Source organism: Lates calcarifer, linkage group LG2 (genome assembly GCF_001640805.2).
Source record: "Lates calcarifer isolate ASB-BC8 linkage group LG2, TLL_Latcal_v3, whole genome shotgun sequence".
NCBI classification, from domain to species: Eukaryota; Metazoa; Chordata; class Actinopteri; family Centropomidae; genus Lates; species Lates calcarifer.
This window is the reverse complement of record NC_066834.1, coordinates 15234894-15258462: the sequence shown is the minus strand read 5'-3', so window position 1 is coordinate 15258462 and position 23569 is coordinate 15234894. Positions and strand designations below refer to the sequence as shown.

At 40.1% G+C, this 23569-nt stretch overlaps 2 protein-coding genes across 2 annotated transcripts; both read right to left on the bottom strand.

The window, feature by feature from the left end:
* Window positions 1-271: 271 nt before the first annotated feature.
* LOC108894218 (ras-related protein Rab-8B) lies at window positions 272-13794 on the bottom strand. Its single transcript, XM_018692795.2, has 8 exons — window positions 13468-13794; window positions 6898-6958; window positions 6179-6239; window positions 5884-5961; window positions 4601-4690; window positions 4181-4246; window positions 3986-4036; window positions 272-3334 (listed from the first exon to the last, which is right to left on the bottom strand). Exons 1-8 carry the CDS (start codon window positions 13589-13591, stop codon window positions 3245-3247), a joined length of 621 nt encoding a protein of 206 aa, XP_018548311.1. The 5' UTR covers window positions 13592-13794; the 3' UTR covers window positions 272-3244.
* A 1111-nt stretch (window positions 13795-14905) lies between these two features.
* LOC108894217 (isocitrate dehydrogenase [NAD] subunit alpha, mitochondrial) lies at window positions 14906-23221 on the bottom strand. The gene is made up of 11 exons (XM_018692794.2): window positions 23072-23221; window positions 21998-22063; window positions 20483-20566; window positions 20273-20387; window positions 20004-20191; window positions 18197-18330; window positions 17288-17390; window positions 17101-17165; window positions 16904-16988; window positions 15921-16073; window positions 14906-15794 (listed from the first exon to the last, which is right to left on the bottom strand). The coding sequence occupies exons 1-11, from the start codon at window positions 23096-23098 to the stop codon at window positions 15711-15713; spliced, it is 1104 nt and encodes a 367-aa protein (XP_018548310.1). The 5' UTR covers window positions 23099-23221; the 3' UTR covers window positions 14906-15710.
* Between the last annotated feature and the right edge of the window lie 348 nt (window positions 23222-23569).

The following is a 23569-nucleotide window of genomic DNA, read 5'->3' as shown; positions in this document are numbered from 1 at the left end:
ACTCACTGACCTGCCAGGTGTGGCCCCGCCCATCCCGGAGCGGCTAGGACAGCAGACAGACATCCAGAGACCTGCAGAGAGAAACTGAGATGCATCATCAACACCGCCACCTGCTGGTGATTCTGAGTACAACCTTCAGATCAGGTCAAATTAAGCTGGTGTCTTAATGTTAAGTACAGTGAAAAGAAGACAGAAGGATCATTCCATTTTATTTCATCTTGAGTCTTTTCGTCGTTTGTGTCTGAGGATACAAATGAAGGGAGACTGAAAATCAATAGAAAAGGGTATTTTATTTTACAATCAGCTGCAGCTCAGACATCACAGAGCAGGAAGACCAACCTTAAACTGAAGGACGAGAGGTCAAAGGTCACTGCAGTTTTCTGATGATCAGAGCGAGTCGATCATTTCAGAATAAGAGCATCTGTCTTTTTTGATCATTCTCCAGGAAAACTCTTATTTTTACACACATGAGGTTTTCTCATAAAAATCAGGGTTGACCATTTTTTTTTCCATCAACGATTCACAGTAGAAAAAAATCTAAAGGTGCAAACATCCAGCTCTTCATCAGATCCTTCATCTGTTTTCATTCACTTTTGTTTCTTCTCTGTTTACATCCTCTAATGTAAAAAATAAAAAATAAAATTCTAATCAGCGATCAGCAGAGATCAATAATCAAATAGTCAATGATCTCACTTAACGTGTTTCTGTTAATTCTTTAAAATCTGCTGAACAGAAAATGAACAAAGTCACAAATATAAAATGTTTATTTGAAATAAAGTTTTATGTGTAAAAATCTGATTTAATGTGAAAAATAAAAAACTTTAATATTTTTCTCACATGTTCCTTCAGTCTGCAGCTCTGACCCTCCTCTGTAACAAAGACTCACAATAATAATAATAATAATAATAACAATCATTATAATAATAAGACTGTATGTTTGCATAGCAGAGTTTTAGCAAAGTTACAAAGTGCTGAAAATAAAAAAAAACAACATGTATAAAAGAGTTTGAACAGAAACTTACAAACCAGACTGGAAAACAACAAAAGGTGCAGGAACACTTTAACTGTCTTTAAACGACTGATTATCTCCTCACTGATCAGCTGATTATTTGATTTATGCTGATTCATGTTCAAACATTCAGAACGGGAAACATTTTTCTCCACAGAACAAACGGCAGCTGTTTTAACCTCAGTGTCATTCTGTTGTTCAGTCGTTTTCATCACACGTTAAAGAGACATTTTTAAACATGAAGAGAAAGAAACCACAAAGACATAAAGTAAAATGTGTTTTTTCTTTCAAAATAAGACTCTGACAAACCACAAACATGAGCAGATAAAAGCAGCTGTTATTATCCATCCAATAATCAGAAAGAACTGGTGAATAATTACTGTAAGGGAATAAGTATGAACTGGCAGATATCAGTATTGATCAGGTTGATAGATCTCTGGTGTTTCAATGAAAATGATCTAAAGTTCTGCTCAGACAGTAAACGTTTCCGGATCAGTCGACTGATTGATTGATTGTTAAAGCACCTTTTATCAGAAGAAGCACAAACACAAAGTGCAGCAGGAGGTGAGAAATATCAAATAATAATAATGATAATAATAATAATACTGCTGCAGTGAGTCTGTAAACAAACACACAGTTCAACATGTCAGTTACATTCACATGCAGCTGTTCACAGGATCAAACAGGTTTCCTTCAGTATCTGCTGATCACTGATTAGCTCCGGTCTGAGAACAGCTGGGCGACTCGTTATTACTAATTTATGGTTATTCTGAGTTCATAAATGTATCATTAAATCATTTTTTCTAATGAATCATCTTAAACTGAGCTCAGGTCTGAACTGTGACTCTGAACAGCTGCATGTGAACATAACTGTTAAGACTGAAATCTTTCAGATTCATACAAAAATAAGAATTCAAACAATAAAAATGCAAAATAAAATAAAAACATGAGCATTGAGTGGTTTTAAAGAAACAAGACAAAATACAAAAACATAGACAAGCATTTTTTTTAGAGTGTATCTGCAACCGAACAGAAAAACAAGCTTCTTTAGAAAAACTAAACATCTCAGTCTGAAGCTGGAAGAAAACATTGGTCAGATAAAACATCTGGAATCTTCTCTGGATCAGGGATCATTAATGGATATCTGTGTTATTTTTTAAACAATATAATATTAGTTAATATCAGTATTATTCTTAGTGCTGGTACATGTTTGTACCAGAGGAGAAATTTAAGTGTTTAATTATTAAGAATTATGGAAACATTTTATAAATGAATATCTTTGAATAATACAATTAAAAAAACTAAAGAAACATAAAATGAGGATAAAACAAATACTGTTTGAAACCATTTAAAAATGGATTCGTTGAACATTTTAAGACATAAACATGACTATTCAACCTCTGTTTTATCATTAAATTCTGATTTACCTCTGATTTATTAAACTCTGGCTTATTGATGTTGATTCTTTGTATTTTCACATGCCTTTAAATTTATTGATGTGTCTGTTATTCGTTTTGCTTTACTTTAAACAGTTAAACTCCAACCTACAGCCTTTAAAAACATTGTTATAATCAGATTTCTCCCTCATCAGGACAGAGGAAAGAGGTCTGATCATGATCAGTTAATCAGTCTACTTATAATAGCTCAGCTGATTACTGATCAATGACTGTAACAGTCTGTAAAACTGAAGCCTCCGTAGTTTGATCAGACTGAGACAGAAATCTGTCATGCTACATGTCGTCAGTATTTTCTGTAAAATAGACGGTTTGCTCCTTTAAGGCTTCAATCTTTTAGTTTTTTTCTTTTTTTCCAGACTTCAGATGACAGAAACTCTTCATCTCCCACATGTTCAGTTCATTTAAGTTCAGAAATATAAAAACACGAGAAGTGACAGAGACGACTCCAAACATCCACTCTCTTCTTCATCTCTGACATTCAAGTCTTCATCATCACTTACATTTTCTTTCTTTCGAAACATTTTGAGTTCAGACTCTGAGTCTCCTTCAGCTGCCGAGCTGACGGCAGTGAGAATAAAAACAAGAGGAAGAGGAGGGAGGAAGAGGCAGCGTGCAGGAGGTGAAGAGGCAGATCAGAGCGGAGGAAGAGCAGATTCAATGAACATGTTTGATTCTTCATGTTTCCACAGGTCTGTTGTTCCTCCATCAGGAGGAGGAGGTTCAGCTCTGCAGCAGCAGGAGGAGGAGGAGGAGGTGCAGGTGTGAGTGGAGGCTCCGCCTACAGCAGCGTACATCTGAAGAAGCTCTTTTTAGAGCGAGACTCTGTGATTTTAACCGGACCACCTCCACCTGACGGGTTATTGTCGTTCTGGAGGAAGAAGAAGGAGACGATCAAAATTAAAATATATTTCTAGTCAAAAGGAACCTAACCTGCTAACACACAACATATGAGCCTCATGGAGAAAAACATTAATTCCTTTAGTCCTATCTAGACCGGGATACTGATGGTGCAGCTCAGCCTCTTGTGGCCAACATGAGTATTACAAGAACAAACACAAAAAATCCTAACTCCTGATTTTTTTTCCACTTCCCTCTCAGGGACGGCAGGTGAAAGAAATGAATCTGTTTTCACCAATGGGAAATAAAAACTTAGAAAAACGATCCTGGAAAAACATGTTCTCACTTGTGTTTCAGGGCTTCACATAAAAATCAGGACTCAGTGTCTGATGAGTCTCCAGATCAGATGGGTTTTACTTTTAATACTTGAGGTATCTTTTGCTGATAACACTGTACTTTTACTTCAGTGAAATTCTGAATACACATTTATGTTCACTGTGTGGTAATAGTACCTCCTCCACTGCTGCTGCTGATTCAGATTTGGTTTTGAACTTAAATCTCTCGTTAAAAACTGATTTTCTGTTGAGGTGCTGATGTGAACAGATGTGATGGTTGCTGTCGATCTGTACCCAGTGTTACTGTGGACCGCTGCAGGTTTTTACCAGCTCTGTAATGAACTCACCATTTTTCTGTTGAGTCTGGTCATGATGTCTCTGGCGAGTGTGAAAAAGGCCTATGGAGGGAAAAAACAACAAATTAACATTAAACGTATTTATTCTGTCTGCGCTGTTCATTTCTGACTGTATGAGGTAAAGCGAGGTATCATCTGTTTGTGTTAAGGTTTGATGATCAGGATCACTGCAGGACTGGGACTTACCTCCTCCACGTTGATGCTGGACTTTGCGCTGGTTTCCAGAAACTTGATCCCATAATCTATCGCCAACTGAACAACAACATGAGGCGACGTTAAACACAGCAGTCAACACAGGAGGAAACTGACAGAGTCAGATATTTTCTGATTTAAACCTTCAGTTGTTAGTGTTTGGGTCAGTTCGGTTTAATAAACGTCAAATCTTTGATCAAGCTGGAATATTTCTACACTGTGATACAGAATATTTTCATATACAGTACCATCAGCTGAGAAACTGTCAAAATATGTGTCTTTGTAAAATGCTGTAGAAATAAATATTATTATTATTATTGTTATTATTACTGTTGCCATAAATGAGTCCTGCTCATTGATTAAGAGGAGTATCTACAGCTGACAGATTTCAGATGCAGGATAAACAGATCGTACCTTCTCTCCCCTCTCCTTGGACACTTGTCTCTTGTCGTTCATGTCACATTTGTTTCCCAGAACCATTCTCTCCACATCTGAGGATGCATGCTGACAACACACAAACAGGGAGGAGTTTACTGTTTTACACTCAGACAGGAAATCCCTGTTATGTTTTAGCTTTATATAAATAAAACTGACTTCACTGTTGACAGAGAAAAGAGAGCAGGACGTTTCAGGTTTCAGTGTGTGTTTCCATGTGATGATATAAAAGAAGCTTCAGACTGTGCAGATGGTTTTAAACCACATGATGGCAGCACTGACAGGGACTGTCTCTCATGAACAGTAGCTGCTGCAGTTTCTCATGTTGGATTGTTCAAGTCTGATGCTGCAGCAGGACGGTCAGACTTTAGACCTCAGGTCTAGAGACCTTCAGGTCTGTGAAGATACTCCATCTGTATCTAGCATTAGAATTGTATCAGTAAATTTTCCACTTGAGCAATGCAGTGTGAAGAATTTCCATTTCACAAAGGGCATTTTTTGATCATTCTGATAATCTCAGTGCCATCTCATCTTAGATAACTGTTAGCAACATTAGCTAGTCGTAATTTAAACATTCAACAACAAAAAAGTAGCATCAAGCCCCCACACTGACTTCACTGACAGCATTTTTGTTTCAGACACAAAATAACATGAGTGGAACGTTACATGATTCAAACTGAAAGTCACCAAGATCTAATTTGTCCGAGGCAGCTAAAGTTAACGGGACAATGTTGGTAAATGTTTAAGTCACTGACAGTTTTCACTGACACAGACAGTGAGGTGATCATCACTGTACAAAAACCAATGGAAAATACTATTAACAATATGTACAAAACTAACTGTAGAGCTGACAGCAGGTTGACCAGAAGTAAACAGACGTATGTAAACACATCACACTGGGCAAGTGGCAAAATTAGTACATGGTTAACGAGGTGTGAAAATCCTGATGCTAATATTATGGTCAGTCAGCTGATGTGCTGTTAGAGAACAGTTTTATTTGACACCTTTTAATCCTGAGCTGTAGTAATAACTTGTGTATTTGATGTAATATGTTTAAAAGGCAATGGGAGTTTAGACAAACAGAATTCACTGAAATCAAACACAACAGAGAGGCTGACGACTTCAGAGCCTTGAGCAGAGAAATGGGACCATTTTCAAATCTGGTTCTCCTCCCATTGGCTCACAGACCCCCGACCCCCATCCCAGGACCCACCACCCCAGCAGCCATGTTAAGATGCGATGTGTCACAGGGTGTGTTGTACCTCCTCTATGTTTCGTATCCAGTTCCTGATGTTGTCGAAGGACTTCTCGTTGGTGATGTCATATACCAGCATGATCCCCTGAAACACATGAGACAGGAAGTGACATAAACTGCGGCATCAGCACAGGAAGTGCCTGACCAGTCAGTGACATTCAGCTCCTCCTGAACTTAAAGACAAACAACAAGGCGTTTAAATCTCAACTGTCAGTTCCACTGACGCTCACATCAACACAAACCGAACAAAGCAGCTTCAGTTCATTTTGTCTTTCAGTATCAACCTGTGGGGCGTATCTTACCATGGCTCCTCTGTAATAGGCTGTTGTGATGGTCCTGAACCTCTCCTGACCTGCCGTGTCCCTGCAGGAACAGGAAGCAAACTGTGCTCAGTCCAAGGTTAAAGTGTTGATGCTGACTCAGCAGGAAATAGTGAGGGTTGGCACCAATGACTGTATAAAAAGATGGACGACGCTTTGTGTTTTTCTTGAAAGTCTAGTATGGGCGGGACCTCGACTCCGCCGCTCCACCCGCCAATCACTACTGCGCAGACTCCAAATGATGTCACCAGCACAAAGATGGCAGCACTCATATCTGTGAAATTTTGGCCTCATTTTTGTACAGTGGGAGGAAGAGGAGATGTGTTGACCATCTTTGTATACACACTGTTAGCAGGCGAACAGCAGCAGTCCACACAGTTGCAAATTATTAAGTGTTTTCTGTCCTCACAACAACTAGTCACCTTCTCTCCCTCTGCTGTGAAATAAATAAATAAATGAAATAATAAAGAAAGAGATTTTGAAATAAAAGCCTCAATTATCAAATAAATGTTCAGGTTAATTTGAAATGGAATATTTCTAACATTATTATTTCATTTATTTATTTATTGTAATGGAAGATTTAGTTTTCTGTAGTTCTCAACCAGAAGCTACTGTGCTTCCCTGTTTCAAACAGACATGGATGAGAAGGTGTATTTCAGGTGTCGCTGAAATCACAGTCTGTGTCCATCATCCAGACTCACCAGATTTGAAGTTTGATTTTCTTGCCATCCAGCTCTATCGTCCTGATTTTAAAGTCGATTCCTGAGAGAAGAGACAGAAACAACTGTCAGAAACACATCACCATCACATTCAGGTCTGACATTTATACCACAGCTCCAACACCGTGGTGCCTGAAGTTTCCTGATTATTTTACATGCACAGTTTCAGTTCAGTTTGACTTCCTGCTAAATGTGTTTTCAGTGCAGTTTCCTGATGTACAGAGGTCTGTCCCATGTCTGAATCTCTTTTTTTACAGTCTATAGATTGACCACTTGGCAGAGTGATGTGTGTGAGGTGTGTTTGTTTCCCTGCTCTGTGAGTTAAATCTGTCGGCTGACGGGGGGGTGGAGGTGGGGGGTGTTGGGTGTGTCTCTGGTGGTTAAAAAGGAAGTCAAAGATATTTTTACCAAACAAATGTGACCAAATGTTCCTTCCTGCTCTGAAGAGAGAAAATCTGTTTCCAAGAAGAAGAAGCCTGACAGCTCTGTTTCCTCCGGCCCTTCCTGCTCTGAGGCGAGGCTGTGGGGTGGGGGCTCCCTAGTCACACTGACCCCAACCCCCACCTAAATAATATACTTAATGTTTATGACACATCAGAATTTATCTATCTGGTGATCAATAACAATAAATACAACAATACAACACAGCTTCCACCACAAAGAAGTGCCCCCTCCTCATCACCGACCTCTTATAAAAAATAATTTTTGTACCCGTTTTGAACTGATTTATACTTCTGCTTTTCTTAAGTTCTTCATCTAACCCATGACACAAATTCACCCCAAAATACCAAATACACATACTGTACACAATATTTTTTATAACTAAATTTTCCTCTTAAAGTGTACCTCCCTCTCTGTTTTTCTTTTATTGTTTCAGTCTTTTCTTTTCTACAACCCTAACTGAACCTCACCTCTTCCCTCCATTCTTCACCAGCTCCACCTCTCTCTCTGTGACCTCCTCCTCCTCCTCCGCCCATCAAACAGAGTGACTTGTGTGCAGATAGCTCTGAGTTTACACGTTAAGTTTCTGTCTGTAAATTACAGCTGTTTTTGTTGCTGATTAATCTGCCAGTTATGTCCTCACCAACAACTAATCCACCAAGTTTTAAATTTACCCTCAGACACCTCAAATAAAAGCAGCACATATTCACACATGAGCTTGAAACACTGAAAAAAAAAAAAAAAACAGTCACAGGAGCGATGAACTGATTGATCAGTTACCTCATTACAAACAGAAATGAGAGGCTGAGAGAGCTGCAGCAGCTCACTGTGACATTTAGACTGAAGCAAAGACAGGAAAACACACACACACACACACACACACACTACAGCAGAGGTAGAAAAATGACTCATATCTCTACTTGAAGGTGAAGTCAGCCAGTCTGTTATCTCTACAGCTGCTCAGATATCAGGACATTTTTCAATTGTTATTTTCATTATCAATTAATCCATCAATTACGGTCTCAATTAATCAAGTGATTGTTCAGTTTGGACTGAGACCGTTAAACTGTCCAAGCCAATTTATCAGCGTATTGCAGATCAGTGTCAGAGCTCATGTTGGCTGAGGGATCTATTTTCATGAACATGGCGGTGCCAAACACAACAGCTATGAAAATTATGGCTGATCACATTTCATCCCCTTTAACTCAGAGTTCTTCCCCCGTCATGATGACGTCCTGACAGGTTGAATCCTGTTTCCTGAATCCTGAGTTTTCAGAGGAAACTTCTTGTTGTCTGGGATGTACAGAGTTTTAAATATCCTGCCCTGAGTAGGCAGCAGCAGACACCACAAGAAGCACTCATTCATGGCATCAAGATTGCTGCCCTGTTATCACCACACCCTCCACTGTACCTTTCCTCCCACCAGGGCAACTAAACCGACACAGTCAAGGAAATGACCTCAGTGCACCACAGGAAAATACCAGTTCAGCGGCGACACTGCGTTCTGTGCCCCAGCTGACACAAAAACAGAAACATGAGAGACGGTTCGAGCTCATTTAGACACAGTATGTATTCAGTTCAGATGAAACCTCCAACACATTATCAATACTGATGATCTGATCTGATCGGATATACCTGATCAGTACCTGATGTATTAATACATGTGAGGCCGTATACTGCCAGGGATTTTTGTAGTCCAACCCTGAAGTCAGCATCACCCTGGTTCCCTCCACAAAAAGCCAACAAGATTTTTTCATTGGGTTTTGGATTATTACAGAAAATAAACTGTGACCAACTAAAGTTTCTGATCCTCACAGGTTTAGTTCATCAGATAATCTTCACAGATGAACACCACTGTTCTGATGTTTGAAACCTAAACACAATCTCCAGAAGTAAAAAGCTAATGTTAGACTATAAAGTAACTACACCACATGATCACATGACATCAACGTCTCCACCACTGAGCTTCCAACTTGTCATTTAATTTAGCTCTGACCTCTTCTACAAAAGCCTTTCTTCTTAGAAAGTTAGTGATAGTTTGAAAGAGTGTGAGTATAAACACAACGAGGCTGTAAAGGTGGACTGGTGAGTAGATCAGTTTTCATGTTAACGTCCCAGAGTCTCATTTAGAGTCTTGTAGTCTCATTTAGACACTTGTTAGCAAACGCCTTTTTTAAGACACATAAAAGCTTCAAACATCAGGAGTGGGGGATTTACTGACTGATTTTATGTCATAGAATAAAACATGAAAATGTATTGAGCTTGTGTTAAAACCACAGACCTTATTTCAGACATTTAACCAAAAACCCATCGACTTTGGGATGAGGGAACAGGAAGTGCTAATATGCTAACTTACTTCCTGGTTTTAGGACTCATTAATGCAGCTCTCTATAAAAAGACATCTCCAACTGCAAACAGGCTCAGTTATGACTCTGGGTTTTAAAGACACTATCTCTGAGTCCATCCAGCTCTTATAAAACATCAATGGTATCAGCTCACATCAAACAGACACTGGGTCAATACTACTGAACCAGTAATGGAAACATGATTGAAATCACATTATGGCCAAGTGGAACATCCAAACTGCTTGAGATGTGCCACAACATGTCCTGTCACAGTTTTTACATAATCTCCTGATCATGATTATTTAAGTGTTTCCCACAGTTTGATTATTGATTCTCGTCACCGTCAGTAATTTCAAGTTGTTATTTACTGTAGGTTGTAAATTCAATATTTCCCACTAAAATCATGACTCATATCACAATATCTGTCAAAAAGAACGCCAATATGATGTCTTCACGTTCAGCCCTGGTCTATACATTAACTTTCAATGCAAACAGCAGTGTTCACAGTAACAACAGACTCACTCTGTACTGTTGTGTTACTGTGCTCATACAATGTGTGTCTTTGTATTCAGATCAATCTGTTATTAATCCACAACATCACTGACATACTCTTCATACATGTGGAGTGAAAGGGCATTTCCCACTTTCACATGTTCACAACACACACAAACACACACAAACACACACAAACACACTCAGAGGTCAGCTGACTCTCATGAGACCCCTGGCAGCCCGATGACAGTGCATCCTCTGTCTGACCACAGCAGCAGAGGATTGTGGGAGTTCATTTAACATTCATGCAGACCAGCAGCTGAACTGGGAGAAAACCAGCAGAGAAATAAAAAGAAGTGACACTGATGTGTCATCACACAAATCGCTGCTTATTCCATCTATGAAGCCAGGTCAGAGACCAGCTGAGACTCTTAATGTCTGGACCTACACTTACACAGGTGACACAGGTGACACAGATGAGGATGGCAGGACAGGTTGTTTGCAGAAAACCTCATTTAGAATCTCACTGAGGCCTGTAACTACAGTAATAATTAAATAACTTAACAGTAATGATCTAATCCATTCAGCCACTAACAAACATCATTTCCCATCAGCCAAAGAGGTCTGCAGGCTAAACACCTCAGCCTAAAAGAACAGGTGAGGCTATGAGTGAGTATTTGTGGTTAGTTCGTGTCTGTAAATGTTTTGAAACCTGTGAAGATTAATAAATCAGATGTGTCTTTGGACTTTCGCTTTTATGCTACACTCAGGTTTCCCCACGGCCGGGCGTAACAAGAGTTACACATCATTTTCTTTAAAAACTTTAGGTATCAGGATGAAACACTGCGGTATCACATGACCTGAGAAGGGCCACATAGCTAAAACAAATGCACCTTGTTGCCATCCAGTGAAGAAGTTGTAATAACTAAATTTCCACAAACATATAGTTTATATATCATGCAGCTCTAATTGAACCACTTACTGCACACACAACCTTTGTCACAGAGGAACATGTTCACTCAGCAAAAAAAAAAAAAAAAAAAAAAAAAAAAAAAAAATATCACAATTAAAATGAAAATAGATTTTTGAACCCACAACCATTAACATAGCCAACTATCAATAAAAGAACCTTTATATTCATAAACACAGATTTTTCAACTTCTAATACTAAGTGTTGTAAGGAACAGAGCTCGTTTCTTTAAAAGTGCTGAATAAGAGATTGCACTGAGCAACAGAAAGTAGTGGAGCAGAGGTTAGACAGGATGTGACGTCTGGACTTCAGCTCTATACACAGAGTTAGAGATCAGTACACTGCCTCATGTTCATGTAAATGTCAGAGAAAATCAGCAACAATAATATCTGCTCCACTTCCTCCACAACTCACTTCACTAAACAAAGAAACAGCAACATTGCAAGTCCCAGTTAGATAGATAGATAGATAGATAGATAGATAGATAGATAGATAGATAGATAGATAGTTAGATAGATAGATAGATAGATAGATAGATAGTTAGATAGATAGATAGATAGGCCTTTGTGGGCTCTGTAGTTTTCCTCTCACTCTCTCTGATTCATCAAACGTCAAGTTTAATTTTCAGCTTCTGTATCTGAAAAAATAAATGTTTCCTGTCACTTTAGTGTCTCTTTAAACCTGAATCTAAAACTGAGCCACAGAGTCAGGCTGAGCTACACAAAACATTGTACCACACACACCACACATCTGTCATCTGTACATCTGTACATGTGAAGACACGTATGGATCCAGATCCTTACCTGAACCCTAAAATCAGATTTGAACCTTCCAGTCTTTTCAAACATAGGACTGATCAAACTGTCTTCATAATGCAATGCAGCAATGTCCGTCACTACAATGGTTTAAAACTAACACTGGTCCTCACAAAGATAGTAATACAACCTCCCTACACACACACATGCACACACAGGGCAGCACTGTATCACTGTAGACAGAAGACGACAGTTCCCACTTCCTGTTTCCACCAGAAAGACAGAAGAGCGACACACTCTGCTCACCATGACACACCGGAAACACAGAATGTGTGTGTGTGTGCATACCTGTACATCTATCTTTATGAGGACCAGTGTCAGTTTTAAACCCTGGTAGTGAGGACATTTCTGACAGTTTCACTAGAGCTGCAACAATTACTCAACTGATCAATAAGTCAATTGACAGAAATGAATCAGCAGTTATTTTGATTGTGTTGAATGGTCCAAATTTGAGCAGCAGAGGCTGAGATAACCAAACCCTAAACTCCAAAAACACTGGGTCCCACATTTCCCATAATGCATCTTAATGGCATCTTTCATTTGACCATACCTATCTGTTAAATGTCCGTGGCTCTCAAACTCCAACTCCGTCTCAACAGTCTCAAGCCCAGCCGGACTTTGTACAGCTTCATCCAGACTGATCGGGTTGTTTGCTAAGGGTCAGATAACATCTAAAGATTCACATTATAATAAACTAGTAGATTCAGTTTGCTGTTACATGTGAGAAACACAAGCAACAAATCCTCATGTGAAAAGCTGGAACCAGCTAAAGTTCAGCATTCAACCTAATCAATTTTCAGAACAGCTGTGGATTAATTAATATATAATATATAATACTTTCCATAGCAAATAACAAGGCTCCTCCAGGGTTCATCAAATACAAGAGTTTGATGTCTGTTGTATGATCATAACGGTGTGATTACTCCATGACAACCATCACAACAAATACAATCATCACAACTAATTCAACAATTACAACCATAATAACTATAACAACCATAGTAACCATGACAACATCACAAAATGTCAACAAACACCACATAACATTAATATTTAACAAATATTTGTACCAACAACATTTAGAACATCACTGTCTACAGCTGTGAGAAACGTCTTTACACATTGTGGTATCTGTGAAGGTAATAAATTCAATGCCTATCAAGACTTTTCAAGGACCTGCAGACAGCCAGAGTTAACGGATATTTGTGTGTCAGTAATCCTTTGATTACTGTCGATCAGCTATCGATCAGCAGATCACCTCAGCAGGTTAGAATTGATCTGAGTTCAGCTGGTGTTGGTCACGTACTGATCAGTGGGGTCAAAGGTCACAGACTCTGAGTTGAAGCTGAAACATCTGTACCGTCAACCTCCGCCGAACGGTTTCACTTTCCCATAGCGACCGTTAGCTCTGTATCTACTACTTCTCCCCCGTCCCTCCCTCAGTCCCGTTAACGGCTAATCGTTGGTTTAACGTGGAGACCGGACTTACCGATGGTGGAGATGAAGGTGGTGTTGAAGGCGTCCTCGCTGAACCGGAACAGGAGGCAGGTTTTACCGACGCCGCTGTCACCGATGAGCAGCAGTTTGAACAGATAGTCGTACGTCTTCGCCATTTTCCCGCCGTTTGTCCCGGTGTTCCCGATAATTTAATGGAACCTCCGGCCTCCTCACGCTCTCCGCGGCACGCTGACACTCTACTGGACTCACTGGGTGTACTGGGAGCTCTGGTTCCGTACTGGTTTCCACTGCAAGAGGACCGACAGGAGCAGGAAACGGTTCAGCTTCAAGCTAACCGGAATATACCGCAACACATATCCGGTGTGGGCTTTTCACAATAAAACACTTGCAAACGAAACCACTATTCTAATTTTCAGAACTAATATCTCTGCTCTTACCTGCGTCAGTGTATCTGTATTATACACACTTATTCAAGCTTTCACATCTAAAGATTAAAACTTGTACCGCTGACCACGACCACAGCTTAATCAGTTGACAGCAGCTCCACACACACAAAGCATACTTTCACTAGTTTAAAAGCCCTTTCAATAAATTTTCTTATAGAGCGTTTGAATTTTTGTTATCCTACTCTCTTTCTATTCTTCTCCTCTGTCCATATAGATGTGCACAATAGGGCTGCATTGGGCCCTTCAGACTTCCTGCCTCAAGTATCGAAAATGGAAAAAGCTTGACTTTTATTTGGGCTTTTATTTTGGAGGTGAGTCCGCTGTAACTCCGGTCTGTCTCCTGGAAGCTTGAGTGTGGCCAGAGAAAGGGGGCGTGGGCCTGTGACGTCGACCTCCGGGTGTGTTTTCTGGGGTGGGTGATGACGGTGGTGGGGGTCTTTAATTGAGGGTTGCCAGTTTGAAACAACCAAAAGAACCAGTTCCGCACTCGTCCTGTGGAGGTAACTCACAGGGCGGGTGGGAGTTACAAATATAAAATCTATAAATCTAGATAAACATTAAAATAAATAAATAAAAGGATTATAAAGGACAAATAAAAGGACTCTGATTCTGAAACAATTCAAACAAACCAGGGAGAGAAATGAATGCCTGGAGAATAAAGTCACATTAATACCTGTCTGCCCTCAGCTGGTCACCCTTATCAGGACCAGCTGTGGGCCTTGTTTTGTTTTGTTAATTAACCTTTTGAAAAGTGTAGGTGCAGGAGGAGAACTAGTGTCGGTTTAAAGGAAAGTATTGATCTGATTTAGGTTTTTCTTTTTACTGCACTTTGGTCAAAGTTAACTGATGAATAAAAACTGTTCATGGCTTTATTTTAAACTGATGCTTGAGGATAAAAATAGAATATAAATTTCTTTAGCCAGAAAAATAGCTTTGGCATTTTTTTTCAACCCCTGAATAATGTCTGCAAGTAATGTCTGGAAGAAAATCAACCTGAAATATTAAAAGTAGAATGACATAATATACATCCAGCAGGTTCTTTAATCCTCCAATCTGACACTCGCCAAATTTATTTTTACTGTTAAGGAAACATCACATCCAGCAGATCAGAAAGTCATGTTTTATCTTTTCAAAAGCCCTTTTTAATGGATGATGAATATTATATTAAAGCACTTGATAAGATAAAGCCAGAGAAGCTGCATGTTTGTGTCTGTGTTGTTAATAGAAATGTATTAAAGACAGTAGAGAGACAGGAGCGGAGGTCTGGCTCTAATGTTCTTTATATAAACCTTCTTATATTTCTGCATCTGTAAAACTGAAGAGAGCAGCATGAGACAGTAACAGGAAGTAGAAACAATAAATAAGTCACGGTTACAATGGACCACCGTTAAAAAAATAGCAAATATCTGAACCGTCCAGACAACACAGGTGGAGTGCTGATATTATTTCTATTACTATTATTAATATAATGATGTTTTCAGTAAGAAACACTCCTGAAATCATTTCATTCCACCTTGGTCATGTCAAAGTTGTGCGTGTGTTTTCTGAGAATGTTTCATCATCTGACTTACACAGGTAGCTGCTGCAGAGCCCCGCCCCCTCCACATCATGATCTCATTACAGCAAAGACAGCTTCAAACACAGGTAAATACAGGTGAAATAAAAAACTAAACTGCAGCTCCCAGCAGACCGTCACCCTGCAGCTCCAGAGAGATAAAACCAGCCAGGGGAGAGACGGGGGCGCGGGGAGTAGGCGAGTGGACTGGTGATGGAAGTGGTTCAGATTGGTGGAGACTTGGGCTCCCACAGCAGCTTCATCACCGCAGCCTTATTCCAGATCCTTGACGCGACGGCAGATCTCATCTGTAAACTCTGAACACTTGGAGTTTCCTCCCAGGTCCTTTGTCAGCACCTGGGACACAAACACACGTCAGCTGGGCTTCACATCAACAACAAAAACTGGTGTCTGTGTTCCTCTGCAATTATACCACCAAAATACTAGGTGGCAGTAGAGGTAGGTATGGTTTCACAGTCTCACCTTCTTGTCTCTGATGGTGTCGAAACAGGCCGCCTGGATCTTGTTGCCGTGGTCGTGCAGACCCATGTGACGCAGCATCATGACGGCGCTGAGCAGCAGGGCAGTGGGATTCGCCAGATCCATGCCAGCAATGTCAGGGGCGGTGCCATGCACCTGCACGACAAACACACAAAAACACACAGAAAGATTTTAGACAAAGTTCAACTGAAAATCTCAAGAGTTTCTCTGGGTCTGAACTGACTGAGGCTGTTATATCTGCAGATGGAAGCAGCTTCACTTCATTTGGCTGTGACTGTTCTGTCATTTCTCATCAGGACTCTGCCACTGCCCAGTATACACCCAACAGAAACTGAACTTTCACTGGCTTTTACTGATTTATTGGCACTTTTAGGATCATTCTCTGTCAGTGGAGGAGTCTGACAAACCTGAGTTTAAATCAGTGAGTTAGTGTTTCATTACTTTTATTTCATTATACTGAGACAGTTACTCATTATAATTACACATTACAGAATTTTTTTTTAAAATCCTGGTGGCATGAATGGGCTTCCATATAAAACAACACTTTAACGATGTGTATTTATTTGTCACTGGACTATGGAAGGACTAAATGAGCAAACATTAAGCTATTAACACATATTCACATGTTCATACTAGAGAGACCTCAAATATCGGCACAAAGTTAACATGACAGATTTTTTATTTACAGATTGTGTTCGATATCAAAATATGGGTTTATAATGTCTTCAACATCACTCTGGTTTAGGGATTTTCACTGTTTTTCAAATCTAGGGCCTAATAGAAAATTAACTGGCTGCAATACAAACTTCTAATGGTTCAGTCAAACTGAGATCATGTTTGTCAACCTTCACGGGTCTTAGTTTAGGACTCATTGTTGAGAGAGACAAGGTTTGAACAAAATCTGAGATGCTGCTGCAACAACCTTATCTAATTTTACAAGGAGTGAGGAGAGAAGAAAAACAAACCGATTCAAATATGGCGACTCCGTTTGCTCCAATGTTCCCGCTGGGAGTGACTCCGAGTCCTCCGATCAGACCGGCACACAGATCGCTGAAACACAAACCATCATCTCCACATTAAGAGCCAACAAGTCACTCCCTCTGACGGCCTCAGGGTAATCACTGTATCTGGAAAGCTTTTGTCCACCGAGTAAAAAACTAACCTCAGAATGTCTCCATACAGGTTGGGCATGACGAGGACGTCAAACTGGGTTGGATCCTGAACCATCTGAAAAAAAACCACAACATGAGGAAATGAAAAACTAACTGTAGTCCATTTCTAAAAAGACACTGATTAAGTCTGATTGGTGACATTTATTCCTGCAGATATTTTCATCACTGTGAACTTACATTGAGGCAAACAGTGTCCAGGTACATCTCAGTGAACTTGATGTCTTTGTAGTTTTCTGCCACTTCACGACATTTTCTCAGAAACAGACCATCTGACATTCGCCTGGACGGATGGACAGACAAAGACAGAAACAGACAGGGAGAGAGACAGAAAGAAAGACAGAGATGAAGAGAGAGACAGATAGACAGACAACAGAGAGACAGAGAGAGAGAGAGACAAAGAAAAATATTTAAAATCATAATACTTAAAGCACGAGTGGTCTTGAACAAACCTGCCTCAGAACAAACAGTGAGGTTTGCTACTGAGCCACATGATCAACAACAGGTCAACAAGCACATCTTTACAGTGTTTTTACAAAACTCTACATTTAAACACGTTTTGGAAATGTTCAAAGATTCAGACATGTTGGAGAGAAGCAAGAGAAATGTCACCTTGGTGGACAGTGTGAAAAAATGACCATCATGTATAACTGGTTGGTTTATGTCCTGTCCTGACATGTTGTTTCTAAACATGCTCCTTCATGTGTGAGGAACCTTTATAACCTTTTATACTCTATTCATTTTATTCTATTCTTTTTATTATTCAGACATCCTGTGTACACCTGGTGGGGTTACTTTATGTTTTCTGCCTGTGCGTCATACTTTACCTACTTTTATAGGATGAAAGATGTGATTTTGTGTGGATGTCTGACTGGATGAATATAATCATAAATATCTTAAAAATACTAAGAAATTCAATCAAAAAATGATCAATTAGAAAATATAAAACACTGACAGTTTTTCAAAAATACTTCTAATATATCAAAATATTAGACTGGAAGTATTTTTAAAAAATATATCTGTTTTATGGAAATTTAAGTTGAATTGGAATATCAAAGACAATATGCAAAACTCTGCTGTGGTACCCACATGATGTTGGCTTTGTGGACGGCCGTCACACTGTTTCTTTGGTTGTTTCTGGCGTACTCGAAGGCATACTCCGCGATGCGTCTGCTGGCTTCTTCTGTGATCAGTTTAATGCTCTGAACAACGCCATCCACGATCTGTGACAGCGAGGAGACAGGGGAGTTTTTAGAGGAAGGAACATGACGAGAAAACAACTCAGATCAGATGGGTTCCCACATAGAGACTCAGTCATGGATGCTGTGGAAGCAGTGGGTCAGTCTCTGGGGAGATTTTACTGAACCTCAAGTCTTCAAAACAGTTTTCTTGGTTCTTGGGAGTTAAACTCATTAAACCTGGATACTTACAGGATTTAGACAGAAAGTACTTTAGAACACTGAAGCTTACAGGTGAGGTTCACCTCAAGGCAGACACAGACATCGTCTCACTGCTCTACATCTTTGTTTGGGAGCCAAGGACACACCTGCACATATAACATTACCTGTGTCCAGCTCTGAGTCTGATCCTGGTGTGGATCACATTAATTCAATTCTATTAGCGCAAAAGGAACTTTTCATGTACAGCAGGTCTAGACTGTACTCTTTATATTATTATACTTACAAAGAGAGCCCCAACAATTCCCATCATGAGCAGCACCAGGCGACAGTGGCATTATAATGTTTGAGTGAAGCATCAGTAACCTGGTTAATTCTACATTATTCTCACTGTGATAGCCAACAGTTTCAGCCAATGATATGAGAGGGCTGTCAGCACCATGTGTTTACTGCCATGTTAATGTCTCAGCTCTGAATGTCTGCAGAAGTGTCTGTGTAGGTTTCAGGAATCTGATGTCAAATGTTTTTTCTGCTTTTACTCACAAATTTAGGAGAAAAATTGAAAAAAAAAAAAAAACATGTGAGTGAGGCTACTTGTTTTTCAGGAGGTCAATGCTATGAATTTTCCATGACTGTAAGGCGGTCTGAGGTGAGGAGTGATCAGTGAAAAGAAGGTAAGGAAATACACACAACAAAACCAAACAGAAGGAAAAATGGACTGAAGCTCATTATGGATCAGTGTGAGAGGGAGTGTGCACACACACACACTGGGTCGTTGACTGCCAGCTGAAAGATCTCTGCTGAGGCTTTGGTCAACATTTACTTCATTTACTAAACATGTTAGACTGCTCTCTTTGGATGGAGCCCGGCTAATACTTTCCCTCCGATTCCAGTCTTTGTGCTAAGCTAGGCTAACCCTGGATCTCTCTGCAGCCAAAAGTTTTACTGTTTCTTAATCTGGACTCAGCAGCTCTAAAATATTCCTGTGGATTAAAACCCTCAGATCTGAGCTGACAGTGAACCTGGGACACAGACTGATCCACACCAGGACTGTGCAGGGTGAACGGGTGAGGTTCAGGAAGCTTCAGTGGATCAATTTGTACGACTGAGCTGCTTCCTCCTTCTTACCCTGTAGATGAACAGAAGCAGAGTGTCCTGTCTGCAGCAGCTTAGCTGACCTACAGGAACACAGGTGAGGAGGGCAGGTACACCATCATCACTACAGCTCACACAACTTCAACACACTTTATTTCACAGGGCCTCAGTGTTTCATCACAGCCATTCTTTTTTTTGTTTTAGTAGTTTTGGAAAGTTTAGTTTTTCCCAGCTGAACTAATAAACTGCAGGAGGACACTGAATGTATTAATAATAGTAACATAATAACCAACATGTTGGTTTACTATGGGTGAACTGGCCCTTTAACTGTTGCCTTCTCTTGTTTGATTTTGTTTAAATGCATCTGACCTCTCATCATACAGCCCTGCGTCCTCTCCACTCACCACATGTTCGATGCCGCTGTACTCGCCCTCCGTGTTCTCTCGGATTGTCACCAGGTTGACGTCAGTGTACGGGGTCTTGTAGCCCTCAATGGAGACACAGGGGCGCACGTTGGCATAGAGGTCAAAGGTCTTCCTGAGCAGCAGGTTCATGGAGGGGTGACCTGCAGCGATGGGCGTCTTCAGGGGTCCTGCAGGACACAGAGTTTCTGCTGATGAGGGCTGAACTTAGAGAAAACTACCTGAGAGTCTGACACAAAGCATCCACTCACCTTTCAGTCCGATCTTGCTCCTGTCCATGGACTCTTTAGCATCAGGGGGGATCATCCACCGCCCGCCGGGTCCTTTTATCGCCGTCACATTCCTCTCCTCCCATCTGATCGGAGCCTGAAGGACACAATTTAAAAACACAGCTTACTCTCTGCCTGAGTATTTCTACAGGAGAAACATCCTCCTCCATCAAATCCTCTGATCACACTCACTTTTGCAGCCTCAAAGATCTTCATGACAGCAGCAGAGATTTCTGGTCCAATCCCATCACCAGGGATCAGTGTGACCGTCTGCATCTGAGAACAGACACACAGAAGTCAGCTTCACGGGAGGATGGTTACACAAACATACTTGTACACATACAGGTGCCCACATGAACTCACTGACCTTATGTATGACTCTGTAACTTCAAGAGGTGACCTGCTGCTTGTGTCACCTTTACCTGGACTTTACCGAATATCTGTTCAGGTTTATAATCAGACAGAGGGACAGATCTGGCATCAGCTGCTCATCTGCCCCTATACTATCAAAGCAGGCGCATCCCTATCTATCTTCGCTAAAATGACTGGATTATGCTCAAGGTCTCTGGAGTACAAAGCGAATTAGAAGAGTCAGCCATTTGTTTTAATGCTCCAAAATGTTGGAACAATCTTCAACACACAGTAAAAATCAATCCCCTAATAACTTATGAGCAAATTAAAACCACAATCACAAACCTCCCTGTCTCAACTTATAACTGTTGTAACTAATCTTGTCACTGTTTAACTGAGTCCTGTTTGTATGTTACCGTCTCTTATTTTACACACACACTAGTTCCTACTTCAAGGTCTCCTGCTGCACTGAAGCTTAAGAATAAAAGCAAGTGTAAATATTTTAATAGTGACACTGATTGCTCAGTGTGTCTGTGAGATACTTTATATTTATAAGTAAATGAAAGAACAGAATAAATTATCTGATAAAACTGTTTAAAATGTGGGTTAATATAGTATTTCTTCACAGTGGAGACTGATTTTAGTTTCACACAGTCCAGAATCACTGACTGAAAAATTACTCAATTATTTATCAAAATAGTAACCTCTCTTTTGATTGGTTGATTAATCAACTAATCACTGCAGCTCTAACATTCATTACCTGTTGCTTAGTTAGGTGAAAGGTTGTATTTTTATTTTTTTTTCTAGATTTATAAATTTGATTCCAGACCAACAGATCAGCCATAGTTTGTGTTATCAAAAATAACCTGGATCATTGTAATGATAAACATCAGAGCTCTGGAAATGTTTGATCACAAGCTTATGCTGAGACATCATAAATGAATGAATAAATGTGGACATCTGTTTCCAACTTTGAAAGTTGTAATGTAAGGCCATGTGAACAGACATGAAGAGTCCAGCAGGAAAAGAAAACACTGAAGTCTCCTGTCCAGCTCAATAAATTAAATCTGCAGCATGAAAAAGGCTCCAACCTGCAAAAACCTCTAAACATCTAATAACACCAACAGATTTTACATCCACTGACTAATCAATATTGTTTCAGAACTAAGTGTTTTTTTCTGTAAAATGACAACATCAACAATGAACGCCATTACAGTGGATGGACTGCAGGAGTTTCATCTGTCACCTCATGTGAACAGTAAACTAATGTCACCCGGCTGTGCAGAGTTTAAAGTGTACATATGAAAGTGTTGCACTGGGTGTTGGTGTCAGGTTGAGGGACCCTGAACTACTCACCCCTCTGGAAAAGGAAGCTGAAGACAGAGCGGGTCTCCTCACCACCCCACCCACCACCTGGGACAGCTGGAGGAGACAACATGAAGGTCATGTCAATGCACACACTCAGTGCTGACCTGCACCTAGCGCTAATGTCTAAGCTGTTTCCTCCAAATCAAACCTAAGAGTCCTTATACCAGTGATTATGAACAGCAGAGAAACTGATGTTTAACTGAACCATTCCTCAGTAAACATGGCCAAAAGCTTAAACTTAAACATTTATTCATGTCTGAAGCAAAAATACTAGAGTTTTATTGCTGTATTCATTTAACGTGTGTGTGTTACTGTACTGTTGGTGGACAAGTTCTTTAAAAATTAGCTCTGGAGTCTGTAAAACATCCAAAGAAACCTAGAGGCAGTTTCAGGGCAGAAACGTCACCGTTGACATTTTCACGTTGTTCATGTTGTTTGTTAGGTTATTTTCCTGGTTTTGTGCAACTTTGAACTATTGTGAAATGTGATCTTATGAAGTCTCCGCCCAATTCAACTACATTTTGATTGTGGTTACTAACTGTATGGTTAACTTCATGTAAGCCGAACCCACCCGAGGGCACTCGACTAGGTTCGGTGTTAATCAGTTGTTATCTGTGGGGTATAAATACAGCCCAAATGCAAAGAAACCTTAAAGTGGTTGATTTTTAAACGCAGTTATGTGTTGGTGTCTACTCCAACAGCCTATCCAGAACCGAGAGCCTTCATGCCGTGTGAAAGTATTTTTACTGTCTCCGTAGACGGTATCATGATAGTGAGAACAAACCTACGGGCAAAGTCGTGACTGTCATGGTGAAAAGCCGGAGAGTTGCCTCCGGTAGTTAGTTATCACTGCTGTCCACACTGTTATCACGCTGAAGGACACACACGAGCAGCTAACATGCTAATCCGCTAACCGTCTAACGGCAGTGAATAAAACACATTCAAAGAAACTACACAACACCACAGTAACACCAACACTTCGAGTCACATACACAACTAGCTCATAACTATTAAATACTAAATTAGTGGTTTTAATCCGTTCATAAAGCATCTTTTTCTCACCATTGACCTCCACGCGCTGCCTGCCATTCTGGACTCCGGCACAAAGATCCTCTGTGACGTGAGCACTCACTCTGAGAGAATCCTCCAACTCAAACAGACAGACAGATGTCAGTGTCATCAGGAAAAGGTACTTAAAACATGAGGAGTATGAGGAGTATTCAGCACAGACAAATGTCCCCTGTACGTGTTATCTAATAAATAATTACATTATTACCACTGGTGTATTAATATATAAATATTAACTTATTGTTACAGTTGGTTGAGTGGCTGAAATATTTGTTATTTTACATGAAAAATGCAGATCCTCTTCATATTCTGAAATCTTAGATCCCGTTTATGTGGAAATGTATATTTTACGTTAATATGTCCGTTTGAGTTTAATTTAAATATTGTAGTAATTCATCACTAATAAAGAGACGATCTTTGGTGGAAAGAGGAAGTAGGGTCTTAATCGACAGCAGGGTGACGTCAGGACGGCGTAGATAATCCGGGTTGCCA